Raw genomic sequence first — 15,489 nt, 5'->3', positions numbered from 1 at the left:
CTACTAAAGATTAGAAAGCCTTGAAGATCTGCTAGTGCCACCTTAGTTTACCACCTACGTCCCCGTGATAGCTAAGTGGGTAACGTATTTGCTTGCTTTTGTTAGGGACATATGGTGGTCTAGGTTTGAATCCGGGCGGTACCGGACATGCAGTTAGAAATATTTAGCTTACCACCTGCAGTATATGATAGGTGATACAAGTAAAGCTTTTTCTGCAAAGAGACCCTCGTAATCCGTGAAGCAGGACGGACCGAAAAATGTATTGCTTTGCTTGTAGTATCATATAGAGTAGAAATCTCTGCGTGAAGCAGCTTCCATCGGTGCATGTAAATACACACATAAGTATGACGAAGTTACTATGAACGAAAAGCAGTATTAAAATAGGTTTGAAATGAGATTGTTGCCGGGGTGGGTGCCACGTGGGCTATCCATGACCGCCGTTTGAGGCCTCCTGCTTTTATGGCCCACCAGAGCCAGCAACGTGATGAAACCTGGCTGTCATTGGCTGAATTGCTCAAGAGAATGTCTGTGTGCGTACTATACAGTTCATTATCGAAATAAAATCGGGAACAATACGAAAATCCCTTTATGGACCGTTTTGTTTAGTATAATTCTCGTTTGATGCAATCGTGAGCTAAAATATGCCTAGCCAGATTCTCCGTCAGTGATTCGCAGAAAAGCAGACCATCTATTTTGGCTTAAATAATGGTCTTTTAATGAGAACAGGTTGTTTTGGCGGAGGGAGCGAAGAGCCGTTCATTTTCACTTCCATGGAATAGAGATTCAGAATTAATACTAGCCGTCCCGTACTTTTGTATGATGAAATAGTGCTGAAATGTTACAAAGCAATGTGGTTGAAAAGCATAGTGATGAGACAAGTTCTGAATTGTACAGTGAGCTACAGCTCGCAGTCTGTGTTATATCATATCGAAGGTACCGTCTCCATGAAAGCTGTACATGTCGAGGTCCTTTGGAAAGATAACTACAATATCGGACTCGTATGCCGTTATGGTAAGCACTCGGCAAGCGTTGCATCCGTTTCATATATATATACACTGTAGGATAGATTTCGCGCCAATCTAGAACCCGCACGCCGGTTACCGTACAGATCTGTTCCGAAGCAATTAAGAGATACGAGCTACCTTGTCAAGCGATAAAATTCCGTGGGACGTATGACAGACAAAGCACTGTGATGCATTAACGTCAATAACACGTTTGGTTCGACACACTCCCTATTAAATTAAATAGCACTTATTGACCGTTATAATCTATATATTGGTTTGGTTAGCCGTTGCATATATGATCCGTGTACAGAAACATGTATGCGAGTACTGGACCTTTTAAAGGTTGACTTTGAGGTAGAGCTTCCTTTCAAAGGCGAGTTTTTGGTATTTTGGTATGTATTATTGATAAGTGTTGTGCCAGTCTTGAAGATCGTTTGAGGTTCCTTTATTGAATCGTGGCGAATGACAGACTGAAGTCAGAGATAAAATGAATAAAGCTGCCCGGACCACAGTTGTGAGCCTAACACCCCTTGCAGATAGTTTGGCAGATTCTTCATTTATTTGATTAAAAGTACTAGACACAATTTTCTGTTAGCTTCAGCTCGGAATTCACTAGCAGCATCCTGTTTTGCCGGATAATCAATTATTATTCGTCAATCATTTTCGTAAAACTTAATCTAGGAATCTTTCCCAATCTCAATGCAAAGATAGCACGTTCAGTGAGAGGAATTAGCGAATCTATTTTGCAAATCTCAAAGCATTCTAATCTTTCGGTAGGCTGGGTAGTGTTTGGAGACGTTCAATGAAATAATTCGTGTGGACTGAGCAAACCAACGATAGCTACATAGCAGAACGATCGAGCTTACAAGCCTATACATCTCATGTGAAGGGAAGATACAGGTATCTTACTGAAGCAACAAAAAAAGATTAATTGGGTTCTTCAGTATCTGAATTTAGATTGACGTTAGCTTATGGTTGTTTGCTGAATTCAAATTGACGAAACGATTTCAGTCGTGTCATACTACCGATCTAAACCCTTAATGCCAAACACCTATGAAGATCTAACATGTGATTGTTGTCCGCTGTTGTTCTTCATTGTGATTTTTATTGTATGATATTTCTGTCGTCGTTGTTGTTGCTGTTGTTGTTGTCTTATTTTGGTCTTTTTTTCTTTCTCTATTTGTATTTCTCTCTTTCCATCTGCTGTCACACTCTTTCTCTTTTCGCTTGTGCCCGTGGTGTGTGTTGCCCCGTTTCCGGCTGCCCGATTTACGCCTGCTTCTCCCGTGACCTCCACTAATTCGCTTGTACCTTCACGCCTTTACTATGACGCTTCCATCATAACGACCACTACAACTTTACTTCACCTCGTTCTTCTGCATCTTCTACTGCTATCATCATTTGCTCGTGCGATCTCGGACTTTACGACCTCATCCACCTCATTTCTTCACTACTTACGTTTGCATCCTCTTCAATTCGTTACCTGCAACAACAACGTCCGCAACAATGGACTTCATACTTCGGACAATCCGCGCAACCTGATCGGGCTGATCAACAACGATCTCACAACTGATGAACTCTGACCCACAACTCCATTACGACTACGATTGATGCTCATTGATCGTCTGCTTCTCTTCTTGTTCTTCTCTGCCACTGCTGATCCCTACTTTGATCGCACAAACGTTGCCTGTTTCACACCTGTTTGACGTCAAACCGAACATCCGAACGACGCCCGATGACCGAATCGCATTGATGACTGGCCGAATCGGCGATTCTCCACGGCCGTTTCAACCGACCGATCAACCGATCCGACCTGATCCGATCTGGTCTGAACGAACATACAGTGGGGCGGCGACGGCGGCTCCTGTTTGCAATATGGCAAATAGAGATGACATAAGGTTAGCAGAATAACAGCTCGAAACTTCAATGAAACGCAATTCTTATGGCTGAATTGGTTGTGGAGTTGATTGGCAGCTAGTCGTCAGAGCGCGCAATCTGAATTTCCTTCTTTTTCATCCACGGTGTATTTAAGTGGAGCTTTTCTGTTTTGGTGCCGTGTAGTCCGACTATTACCAACATATCTGTTGGAGGCTGGCAGACAGTTAATGTCATCATCTTTTGTATCGAATAATTACTGAGCACAGACACAGCATATTTACATACCAACGTGGTGGACGGATATATATATATACATGTACAAGGTGGGGCAGAAGTCTATTGATAGTTTGAGAAAGATTCTAGACATTCGGAAAGTCCTTACTTAACATCTAGCAAGAGGCTAAAACTGTTGTAGAAGTAAGCAATAAAAGTTACTCAGACTTGTTCTTTAACTGCGCAAAGAGACATTTTCCCCACCGTGTATATAATAACGGTTGTCTTAAACGGGACGAAATACTTGAAGTTGTTGTTAATTTAAAAACTTTTGATGAATGAACATGACCCTTATTGAGAAATGCCAACATTTGATGTTTGTATGAGTGGTCTCGCTTATTGGTCCAGTAATAACAATTTAACCACATGCGATGTTGACGGTAACAGTGTTACCGCACCAATCGTGCTCGACATTAACAAACAAAGTGGGGGTTTCGAATCGAGCATTTAAGTGTGATTATTATGATGGCCTTTTTACGATCGATGGTGGTCAGAGTAGCTCGAAAATTTTTTTGTTCGAACAGAAGATTTGTTGGTCTGTGGATGAATAATATGCGGTAGAAGTTGATGAACCCAGTCGGCGCGGCTGCACTTCCGCAATGACAAGGGTCAATGCACGTTTAGGCACGAAAAAAAGGATATTAGGACGACACCGTTTAATGTTCTCGTAGTTGTTTAGTCAATACTAGTAAAGCGTTGGAAGAGTCATTCTAGCTCTCTGGCTGTCCTTATTAGACTTCAGGACAATTGTTTTAGCCTGATTGTCACGTACTATGTATGTCATATGAGCGGTTGCCGACAGCCGTTTTATACCCGTTAAATGTTAGCAAGATCGTTAGTCCCGCCAGATTTAAGCGGTTTTTTCCGGACCTTACTGAGCTGATTCACATTCATCACGCGTGCACAAGAATATATTAACATCGAAGACCTTTGAAAACGATACCTCACTCCCGCGCCTTCAGCACACCTAAGCGGTTATCTGGTGACTTTTCTACTTCATATAGGGCTGATGTAATGGGTCCTTTAATTTAAAACACCTCTAGAGTCAACGTTCGACAAGCGATACGTTGACCCTGGATTGTTATAGCTAAGTATCTTTTAATTATACGGTATACCCTCCCATCTACTTTTATCCCGTCCTGTGTATTCTTTATACTATAGTTTATAACCAATCGAAGTTCCCTTTACAGATTACTATAGATGATCTGTTATACGTAACCCTTAGTGACATGTTCAATAATAATAATAGCAATAATATGTTTAATAATTGATAGCAGAACAACGTTGAATGAAACTGAGTACCATACCGTATTTTATATCACGTGATCACTGTTAACTTAGTTAGCATATTTCGTATGATTTTGAAGACCGACCATTGAGTGTTTTTAACATTGTCATTGTTTCTTGCTTGTTTGCTTTCAACGCATCTTCACTATAGAACGTTGAATAGCGATGAGCAGGTAAAGCCTCGATCTTTGAGGTTCACCTGGAGCATGAAAACCACCTCATCACGAGATCCCAACGAGATAATGGCTGAGATTCGCAAGGTAAGCTGAGCTATTTGACAAGAAACCGAGAAATTTACGCAACTTATTCATAAAAGCGTTCTCGTGATGCAGTTATACATAATATGTGAGTACTAGCAGTAACCGTAGTAGTGACAGCAATAACTGAAGGCTAACATTTGTGTGATAAGGGTTTGAAAATTCTAAAGTAAGTCGCTTGTAATGGCGGAGTGCTATGTATTTTCCAAAAAGTTACCTATGAGGTAATCTAGGCTTAAATAAGGACGTAGTCAATCTACTTTCCTACAAAAATTCAACCGACTAGAAAATTCGATAAATTTAGTCCTGCCGTTACCTTTTTGCCTGGCATTGTATCAAGTCAATAGTCTAGTTTGACAGGTATTCGCTATATATATATGTGTTAGCAACACTATACGGCAATACCGAAGAATGTCGTAGAGGAATTAGTTGAAATGTTCATATAGGTAGGCATATTCGACAGATAAAAATTTGCTAATTTTTTAGCTTTATATGTATGTCCTATCTAGATCCATAACGTACTAATGTACCTTTTTATTGTCCTGCATATAATAATGTCGCGAACAGGTACTCGATCGCAATAATTGTGATTACGAACAACGCGAAAAATTCCTTCTTTTGTGTGTGCACGGAGATCCAAACAACGACACGCTCGTTCAATGGGAAATTGAAGTGTGCAAACTTCCCAGGCTTTCCCTTAATGGAGTGCGGTAAGTTTATTTCAACAGATGACAAACCGATCATTTGAAGGCGAGTCCATCCCTGTCCTGATCTCAAACCTTCTGATCAGATCTTCAAATCTTTAGTTATCGAAGCATATGAATCTGCGAGAAAGCGGTTTTTTCAATACATTCGTTTGGCTATTGCAGATTCAAGCGAATCAGCGGCACTTCGATAGGTTTCAAGAATATCGCCTCTAAGGTAGCCAACGAACTCAAGCTGTAAAGAAGTCTATTCTTTGACGAAACGGCGATTTGGTGATACTCCCTTTATACGGCTTGGTCCGGTACGAAGAAGATGAAATAAGAAATATAGAAAAACATTGTACACACGCAGACACATACATACACGTAGGCGCACTGCTGAGCAGGGTTCTGCCATGGTGGCCGACCCCATAACAAAACGGTGTTACAAACAACATAAAACGAGCATTTCGCTTGTCACGTCTGTTTGTTACGATTATTCCCATTATTGGTACACACACGTCCATTCGTGCCCTTGGGACGCGTTGTTGTCTGGCATTTTCTTGCAGAATTTCGCTTTGCGACAGAGAGGAAAGCGAAACAGATGAGCGAAACAAGATTGTCAACCAAACGAGCGACTCCCGGACAATACAGTACGAAAGGAAACAACCGGAAGAACATTAGCAGAAACAGCGAACTAAGACTTTGGTCTGATGACGCGTTGCTGTTACCCATTATTCTTATATGCGTACAAACAATCTAGGATACAAATTGGACAAGACCGTACGCTTTTGTCACTGAGATTGAGAAGGTCTCATGACATGGCATAAAATTATTATAAAGAATAGCATCGTTAAATAGATCGACAGCGTGTATATATATATATATATATATATATACCCTATTCACGTACGGCGGTATTCAACGACAAACAGGTGACAGAAATGACATTACATTGGCTGCGGTACTAATTTATACATTATGAACGTCTCTTTACCTTTTTGACAAGAACATCTTAAACCTTAAATAGAGACAAACATTTGCCTACTTCCCTAGCGGCGTTCACTCCGTTGTCGGAGCTCCACTATTATTACTAGCAATAACAACAGCGACGACAACAATTTATTATAAATATAAAAGACGAACTTATTCCAATCCACTATGAACGGTTGTAAACGAAGAGGGGTCCCAAAGGGGCGATGCAATGCGATAGGTTGTTTTCACAAAAGTCATGTCAAGGAATAGAACTGTAATAATAATAATAGCAAACAAGAGCATCTATAGGAGAAGAGAAATGGGAAGATGTGACACTGATGGTAGCAGTGAAGCGGTACGCGTTCAATGGTAGCAACTTGGCTTTCATATAGGAACAGTTCGCAGAAACTGCAGAAAGAATAACAAATCTAGAAGAAGCGATGCTATATCGATCGCTAGAAACGATATAGAACGAGAAAACAGGAAAGTATGCGCAGCGATGGATCAAATCGAAGGCCGGCGAGAGATCATGGAGGAGTTAGCTAACTGAAACCGGAACGCTACAGGTTCACCGTAAATGCGTCCGTCGCCCCCAATGGCGAAATACAACAGGCGCGACCAGCAACAGATCACTGATAATAACAGTTATTATTATTATTATTATTATAATGATCGATATATCTAATTAAACGAAGATAGACAAAAAGTCATACAATAGCCAAGCAAGCGAGTGACAATGGCCGCCGAAACAACAATAGAGAAAGTCATGGACACCAACAAGAAGCTTTTAGTTGCAAGTGTAATATTTTAGGTAGACGAACAATTGTATTAGAGATGAGCTAATTGTTTTACAAATGATAATAGCAACGGTGATGATGACGATATACAAACTATAAGTACATACAAATGAGATGTGATGCTGGGAAAATGATAACGATGCCAATAAGAGGCTTCTAATCTCTCTCTCTTTATCCGTTGTTTAGTTTCTCTGCTAATTAACCTCGAGTTGAATGGAAATACGGCAGAACAAACGGGTCGGTGTCAGCTATTCAATTTGTGCCTAGCAGACTTAGAAGTAGAAGTAATAGTAATTCTAATTAGAGTTATCGCAGCTGCTGTTACTAAATAGAATAAAAGGGATTATTACTCGGACAGTCGAAGGTGAGTGTCGTGTCGTGATCTCTGTGCATACAGACGATTCTGTCGTGCTCAGTAATCGAAGCCAGTTTGCGTGAGAAGAGCAGCTAGGCAAAGGAAAATACGCTTTATACGAATAGGAATATTGTCAACAACAACAACAACAACAACGATGATAGCAACATTATGAAGCAGACTATGTTAGCAGTAGCTGACCCGAAATCTCTTCCGTCATGTTGAATTGCATTATTCTACATATAACTCGAAGGTAGATGTAGATCACAACTCAAGCACCCGTCTGGAGATCGCACTCGTGTATCGTTCCGCGGTTCTCGTTTTTTGGTTCGGTAAACGATTATAAAGTATGATTACTTTCGAATGAAGCGATCCGGTAGAGCAAAGCGCGACTTATTTTTGGTAGTGAAAAAAATTTTAGATCCTACTGACGTTGAACATGTGGCCAGCGCCTGTTCGACGGTACACACTTTCACTAGAACAGCTGTGTTCACCATATTAACAAAGGGAAAATAAGTAAACAATGACCCGCGCTTCACTATCAGGAACGGGTGGCAAGTTTAGCTGGAACAATATGACAAAAGGGTGGTTATTAGAATCGTTCACTTTAGGAGATAATTATAGCATAATCATTACGTTAGGGCAACTATGCCTAGTGCTTCGTGTGCAGCGCTCCTCTGAAATGTAAAAATGTTAATATCATATTAAATTCGTACATATATAAATATTTATATAAATATACATTGATTAGTAAGAACGGCAATGTAATAATGGGTTGTAATAATAGCTGACGGCTGCAGCAAAGCAGAAGCAACGAGCAGTGCTAACAATTATTGAATGAGAATGACAAGATAAATGTCGTAATGTCGAGATGCACTTCTTAAATGATAGTGTTACAACAATAATATATATATATATATATATATATATATATATATATATATATAATAAGGTGAAAGGGAACACAAAACAGCGAAGGGACACTCAAGTGATAGTGTAGAGAGGCACGAAGGTATATATGAAGCGAGAAGACACCCATACGGTTGTCCGCGTCGACATTTTTTCAAACTGTCATAACATACCTTAACTTATACTAGCCTAATGATGGTATAATGATAGGATAACAATAATCTATTTGCGATAGATAAACACAGATTATCATTCCCGCTGACGTGCATAGTGTAATCGAAGAAAAGGATCTGCTACCAGCAAGTAATACGGAAACAGCTCTCTTTCGGGACACCGCTCGCGTCCTAAAGGCATGTGTACCTCCACCATACGGATTAGATAGCTCGCACACGAAGCACTCCGCTAGCAGACGATTCGTAGAGAGACGACGACAGGTAACAACAACAGCAGACGGGAAATAACAACAGCAACAAATGAAGCGATGAGGCGCAATTCAACAAGTTATCCGATTGTGCGAACACCAAAACTTGCATAATATATGCAAGAATGGTCGTCCAGTTCATATTTTCACACATTATCCGTAGCACACGAACGGGTTGACTTCTGGTGCTCGGCCCTATTATTCCTAATAAATACGCAAATACTTTCCTGGTGTTCGTAAAGGTAGCTAATGTATGTTGAATAAATACACGGAGAAAATGGGTTGAGAAAAACTATCTTGCTTTAACTCTGTCCACATGTAAAGGATGTTAATGGACGGGAAAAGGGAGGAAATGGGTTGAGGGTGTAATTAGCGTTAGACTACAAGCAGCGACGAAGTCCGATGACAACTAATATGATTGGCAATATAAATAATTTTATATAACGACATACGAACATTAATATATAAATAGCACAATTATCATACGGTAATTTTGACGACTGCTTACCAGCAAACCTAATGATCATGATAAGCTTAGCGATCATTTTTACAACAAAACACAAATACGTACTTTCGTAATAAATTATATATTCAGGTAACAGGCGTGAGTCAGCACGCGAAATCAAGCGTCAAGCGAAAAATGACTAATTCTGTTACACTTAATGGACGAAATATAATGATTCGCCAATAGCAGTATGCAGCCTTGTATGTAAGTGGGAATCATAAAATCCTATAAAAGAGTGTTGACATAAATGAAATCATATGATATAATATATGAGTTGTTGATGTCGTCACTCATGAAAATTAACGAAATAGAGAGGTATATTCTTGGCCGGTATCACGTATATACACGTTAAGAGATAGATGGGTGGTTTTGCATGATTGTTACTGCTGTTGCTATAATAGTCGTCAATATGTTGGGTAGACAAACAACGAAACTATAAACTGAAATGGGAAGACAAAAAAAAGAAACAGAAGAACGCCGTAATTTTTTTTAGAAAAACGGCTCATAGGGTCAAGTAATCAAGGGGACCGTAACTTTAACTATTAACTAATATCTTTAAATCGACTATAAGCGAATCAAAGGAAAAGGAAGCAAAGTTACCGAAGGTTCAAGAGCCCAAAGAACAGAAAAGGGTGCCCTAAACAGCTACCGCACAGAACATGTACGCAGAATTGACTCAAATGTAGTACAAGTTAGATCAATACGCAGTTGTCATTAAGAGGAGATACTGGAGAGAGGTCGCATCGGAGGCTATTTGCTTGAAGTGATCGAATATGGTGTTGATTTTAGCTTCTCCAAGCCGTGTATATTCGAACTATCTCTAAATAAGTAACATAAGCTATAACAAGGGACTTAGAGCGCGCATGACAAAACTCCTACAAAACCGACGGTATGCAAGATTAATTTAACTAATGCATAAATTATACAATTCATCGGCTAAGGGACTTCATCGTTTCGCTAAAGGATAAGTATATCGTATGGCTAAAACCGACCAGCGATAGAAAGCGAATACCCAGCATAGATGCAGGTGGTGATAGATGTCTTGATGACTTCGGTTTAGGGATAGACGAAAAGGGAAAAGACTGCTGGTGTGTGATGAGTGGAAATAGGATATGGTAAAAAAAATTATGAAGAGTAACAAGTATGGTAATACAAACATTTAGAATCATAGCAATGATAACAAATGAGCACTAGTAATAACACCCGAATTGTAAAAGTAACATATTCAAGAAGCAAATGAAGATGAATTAAGCCACGATTGGGGATCGAGTTGTTGTTCGAAGCAGTTCTGGGGAAATAAAGCTTAGGTGGAAGGGTTCTCGTCTACTTGCTGACGTGAGAGCGCCGATTCCTGTAATGCAGCTCGCGAATGAAAATTAGGAAGAGAGAGATATTCACACTCGGCCACACGTCCAACGCACGTAGCCAACTTATTATATATATATATATATATACAGAGAGAGAGAGAGAGAGAGAGAGAGAGAGAGAGAGAGGATGATTGATAACGATAAAAAAAGGACGACGCATAGGTATAAACTCTTATATATCCTATTATTATTATTATTATTATTATTATTATTATGTAAACGCTGTGGTGATGAAAATTATATTGATAAAATATGACAATGACGATTGAAAGGACACTGAGAATGCTGGTGAGGATCATGACGCTGATGATGATGATGACGAGGATAAACGGTGTGAGGTATATACTTAGGTAGCGGCAAATTAAGGCACTTCAAGGTAGGACTGTAGATGAGCATAATGGCGGATGAAGCTAAAGTTTTCCTTTGAAGATAAGGGACACAAGCAGTACGATGACGATAACGATAGAAAGAAAGGTGAAGAATATACGAAAGAAGATAATGATAAAAATAGACGTCGAAAAAGGAGGTTGCCTAGCAAAGGAACAAGCGATAAGGATAATGATGAAGAACGTGGGATAACGTGAATAAAATTATAAAGGTAAAACCGTAAAATTATTGAGACATTATTATTGCTTTATATTGGCAGTATTTTATATTAATATAATAGTAATTAATATTAATAATAATAAAGTAAGTAAATAAGCGGTGGCAGATAAATAAAAACAACGAGAAACGTCAAAGCATGTTAGGGCACGATCGATTAATGCAAAAAACGCAGCTATATGAATTAGAACAACAGCGTTAATAATATTATGACAGTAGATTTTAGAAACACAATTGACCCACTGTAGATTTGCGATACTAACCTGCTGATACCGTTATCTATAATTGTAGTTTCCTAGTGTGATAATAACAATATTGAAAATCGATTGTGTTGGATATAATGGTGGAGGGCGGGGTCTAGTACACAGAAGCCACTTTCCACGCACACAGCTTTAGGAGAAATTTAAATAAGTATGTTAACACCAAATTAACAAAACAACGGATGATGTTCGCTAAATAAATCGGGTCCGGAAGCAGGGAAAATATACATATAAATAAGTAATAGATATATTTGTATGATACGTAACCGTCATAGTTTTGATTCTGTTGGACATACGCCAAGTGCGAGAGGCGTCCAGAATGACGCGATTGTAAGCAACAACACTGGTGAAACGGGAACAGGGGCAAGTAGAACAAGGCTGACCGAATAAAGAACGAATGGGCTAAAATGGGTAAAGATTCTGCTGATGACAGGAAAAACCTAAGTCTTATTATTATTTACTATTAATATAAAAACAATACAGCAAGACGATTAAAAAGTGCGGTAAATGGAGCGGCAAAACTAGATGGCGGGATAGTCGGTTGAAGCGAACGGAAGTTTGAAAGCAGTACGCAGGGAATTGACAAGCGTAACCTCGTAATGTTGATAACGCATTAACATACGGATACAGCAAACAGCTCTGGACGTACCGGGAAAAATTGCAGACAGAAAATGCTAGATGAGGGTGAAAGAGACCAAGAAAATTGACAAATTTAGCAGAAAGTCAGTAGCGCTGCGGGAAAGTGCAGAAGAGGAGAAGGAATTGAGAATGAGCGAGATAGGGAGGGAGTGTGAAAGTGTGAGTGAGTGTCTGCTTGTGTGAGTGTGAGTGAGTGTGTCTGAGAGCGAGAGAGAAAGGGTGTGTTAGGAACGGAGCGGTGAGTGTAAAAAGCAGCAGCAGCACCATCAATAAAATAAAGATGAAAATACTAATGATGTTCGAGAAATAACAATAACTAATAATAAAAGGCTCAAGATTGGAGGAGTCGACATTTTTAACGTGTCTTTGCTTCACCTGCGCAAAATGAACACAATGAAATACGACTGATAAAATAACAAACCAGGGTCATATAGATCCGTATTGATCATAGTAGGGCGAATTGGGGTTTATTCTACGGGGTTCGGAAAATTGCAAAAAGTGGGGTATTAAAATGCTTTTTTTCACCAGAGACGTCAACGATTGGAGCCCGAATTCTCCGCACTGAGATTAGAACGAGTGTAAGGAGAAACAGAAGGCGCTTAGAAGAAGAGTCATATACATGAAAGTAAAAAGGTAAAGGGTGCATTTGAAAAAAATGCCATTATATATACACGAATACAAAAGCTGACTTTGTCTTTCCCTTGTGATTTTATCCTCTGCCTCGTTATCACGACAACAAGAAGGACGGTTTCATAGTGATCAATAGCTCATCTAGGACATTTACATACTATCTAATAGATTCTTTAGATTTGTTAAAATGCAGCATTACGTTTTTAGCTTAATAGAAGCATATTAATAAATATATATTGTTGTCCCTTTTCGTTTGTTCGAGTGTGATGTTATTTTTTGGCGAAATAAACTGCCGTTGATAGTTCAGTGTATAATAGAAATTTTATTATTAAGAAGAACGATCCTGTGAGTGATAACTTTTAACAGATTAAGCAACTTAGACTCTCCAATACCTAGCACATTTATTTATGTTACCGTGGATTAAATAATGAGCCAGTTTCAGCCACGCGCTCATCAAGTCAACTTGGGGGTCAATCTTTGTTCCACCGCCGGTTTTTAGGCCCAGTCTAACGATTTCAACACATCTTATTCGAAGATATGTGCGGTTAACGAGGAGAGTGGCGTATGTTTCTCATGTGAGTTTTCATTACAACCAATATGCACAATAGGTATTTTATTTACTGAACACAAGCAAAGACGCTTTTCATTACATCTGGCTGAATTCACAGAAACTATCATAGCATCTCGTACTACAGCTGTCACTAAAAAGATTCATCATACACTTTTTACAGGCTGCCTTTACATTTAGCTGAAGCTGGTACCATCACATCAATATCTATCACACTGCTTGTATCGATTTTACGACAATTATCGTTACCTCACTATCATAAGCTTTCGTTGCTTCGCTAGAATCCGTTTAAAATCGACTGCCACTACTGTTTCGGTTATCAGTCAGTTATATCCTTACCATTGAGGCCATATTGATTTCCGTTTTTCAGTGGGCGTGATTCCTAGACTATCTACTAAGTTCTGAGCAGAAGTGGACACACATAGCGCGTTTCGCATTATACGGGGCCACCAACCACCTGAAACAATGCTTAGTTACCACAGCACCGAAAACAAAAAGCCGAAAAAACTTCCTCACCACAGATGTCCGTAGCTAGATATTTTATGAACGTGTACAGCTTTACACTGGAAACGGATTCACAGTTGAATCTGATAGCGCAGTCCCTATGAGAAAAAAAAAACTGTTTCGGACCGTGCTTCATTGCACGTTTATTTAAGCTATTGCTGCTAGGTAAAGTACGCGGTTGAAAGTTCAAACAATTCAAGAATAGAAAAACCAATTAATGACAAAACTGATTGTCTGAAAAAAAAAAACTTAAAAAAAAAAGGATTGATGATGAATTAATGTTGAGATATCGATGAATGGTTTCAAACGACTATAATCTTTAGGATTTATGTATTTTGTATGTACATATTTGAACGTGTCAATCAGAGCGCTGCAAAGGTTCACAACTTCTCCCCTTGAGACCTTAGGCTTTCCTTTTGGATCTATTGAGGAAGTTGATCAAACACTTGAACATCGTACTATTTGTGATATGGTTTGGCACAGTCGGAATAAGTAGCCTACCTAAAAATCGGCGTGAATGAAGTTGATATGACTATTTATCAGGCTATAGATGCATTCATCAAACAGACTGAGAAGCAATGTTCTACAATGATAAAATAGGATAAAAAGACACCAGATAATATCATCGCATATTTCGCAGAATGAAAAATCCATATATTACACTGGCTAAAAAAGTATCCAACCAATAATCAATCTAATTTCCGTGCCTGCGTTACACAACATGAGAGCAAAGCAACTGGAGTTGAGCAAATTCAAAAAATGCCGCCATTTATTTTTAGAATTGTAGTCCCGTATTACAATCGCATACAACGTTGATCATCGCCAATTATTCAATCAACTAACCGCCAAACTTTAATTTTACATAGAACAGTGGATTACTGAAGTTTTATCAGTGACAAGGCAACTTCGCGGAGTCTTCCGTGTTAAGCGCATTTGAATTTTTAGACCTAATTATCTTCGCAGCACATATACCCCGGATCCTTCAAACCACTACACGGAATAAAATTTTAGTCGTTAATAGATTTGCGTAACTGCAGGTAATTTGATGTACATGGCACACCTGCTTTCTACCCTAATTTATATTAACGTACAACGCCTTTTCACACACTGCTCACATATTGGCGTTCATAAATAAAATCCTTATTCAATTAAATTAGTAAATTGTACCCGACAGATATAGGCGTAAGCTGTGGACATCACTAAAGTGTCCTGCTTCCCTATGTAGCTATGCAATATTTTCAGCAAGGCTGTCTATACAAATGTTGCGCTTCGTCCTGTCCTTTTACCTTTACCTGAAGCTTGTCCACCGCTCGGGCGCGACACAATGATATGATATAACAGAGAAATATATATAATAACAACGAAATCTTTAGAACTTTGGAATATGGCAAACTTAAAAATGGATACTACAACTCAATTGCCGGCCAAGCGCAATAAGGGCCCGTGTTATGTTCGATACCAAAAAAGCGTCGCAACTAAGAAAATTAAATTCTAGTATTTTCTTCCGTTTGACGTGCTCTTAGCGTTATTGGAACACCAGCTGAGCCACGCCGGCGACTTATCATAAACCTTTT

At 39.1% G+C, this 15,489-nt stretch overlaps 1 protein-coding gene across 1 annotated transcript in view; it reads left to right on the top strand.

Annotated features, from left to right (window-relative positions):
- LOC111243158 (MAP/microtubule affinity-regulating kinase 3-like) overlaps nucleotides 1-11,323 on the top strand; it is a 96,010-nt gene extending 84,687 nt beyond the window's left edge. Inside the window, exons 12-15 of the mRNA XM_086985599.1 lie at nucleotides 2,849-2,902; nucleotides 4,594-4,702; nucleotides 5,267-5,409; nucleotides 5,569-11,323. Of these exons, the coding sequence (XP_086841725.1) occupies nucleotides 2,849-2,902; nucleotides 4,594-4,702; nucleotides 5,267-5,409; nucleotides 5,569-5,644 (382 nt within the window). The 3' untranslated portion in view covers nucleotides 5,645-11,323. The remainder of the gene's footprint in view (nucleotides 1-2,848; nucleotides 2,903-4,593; nucleotides 4,703-5,266; nucleotides 5,410-5,568) is intronic.
- The last annotated feature ends 4,166 nt before the right edge of the window (nucleotides 11,324-15,489 follow it).

The sequence above is a fragment of the Varroa destructor genome, unplaced genomic scaffold (genome assembly GCF_002443255.2).
Source record: "Varroa destructor unplaced genomic scaffold, Vdes_3.0 BEIS01000001.1, whole genome shotgun sequence".
NCBI lineage: Eukaryota > Metazoa > Arthropoda > Arachnida > Mesostigmata > Varroidae > Varroa > Varroa destructor.
This window is presented reverse-complemented; position numbering and strand designations above follow the sequence as displayed.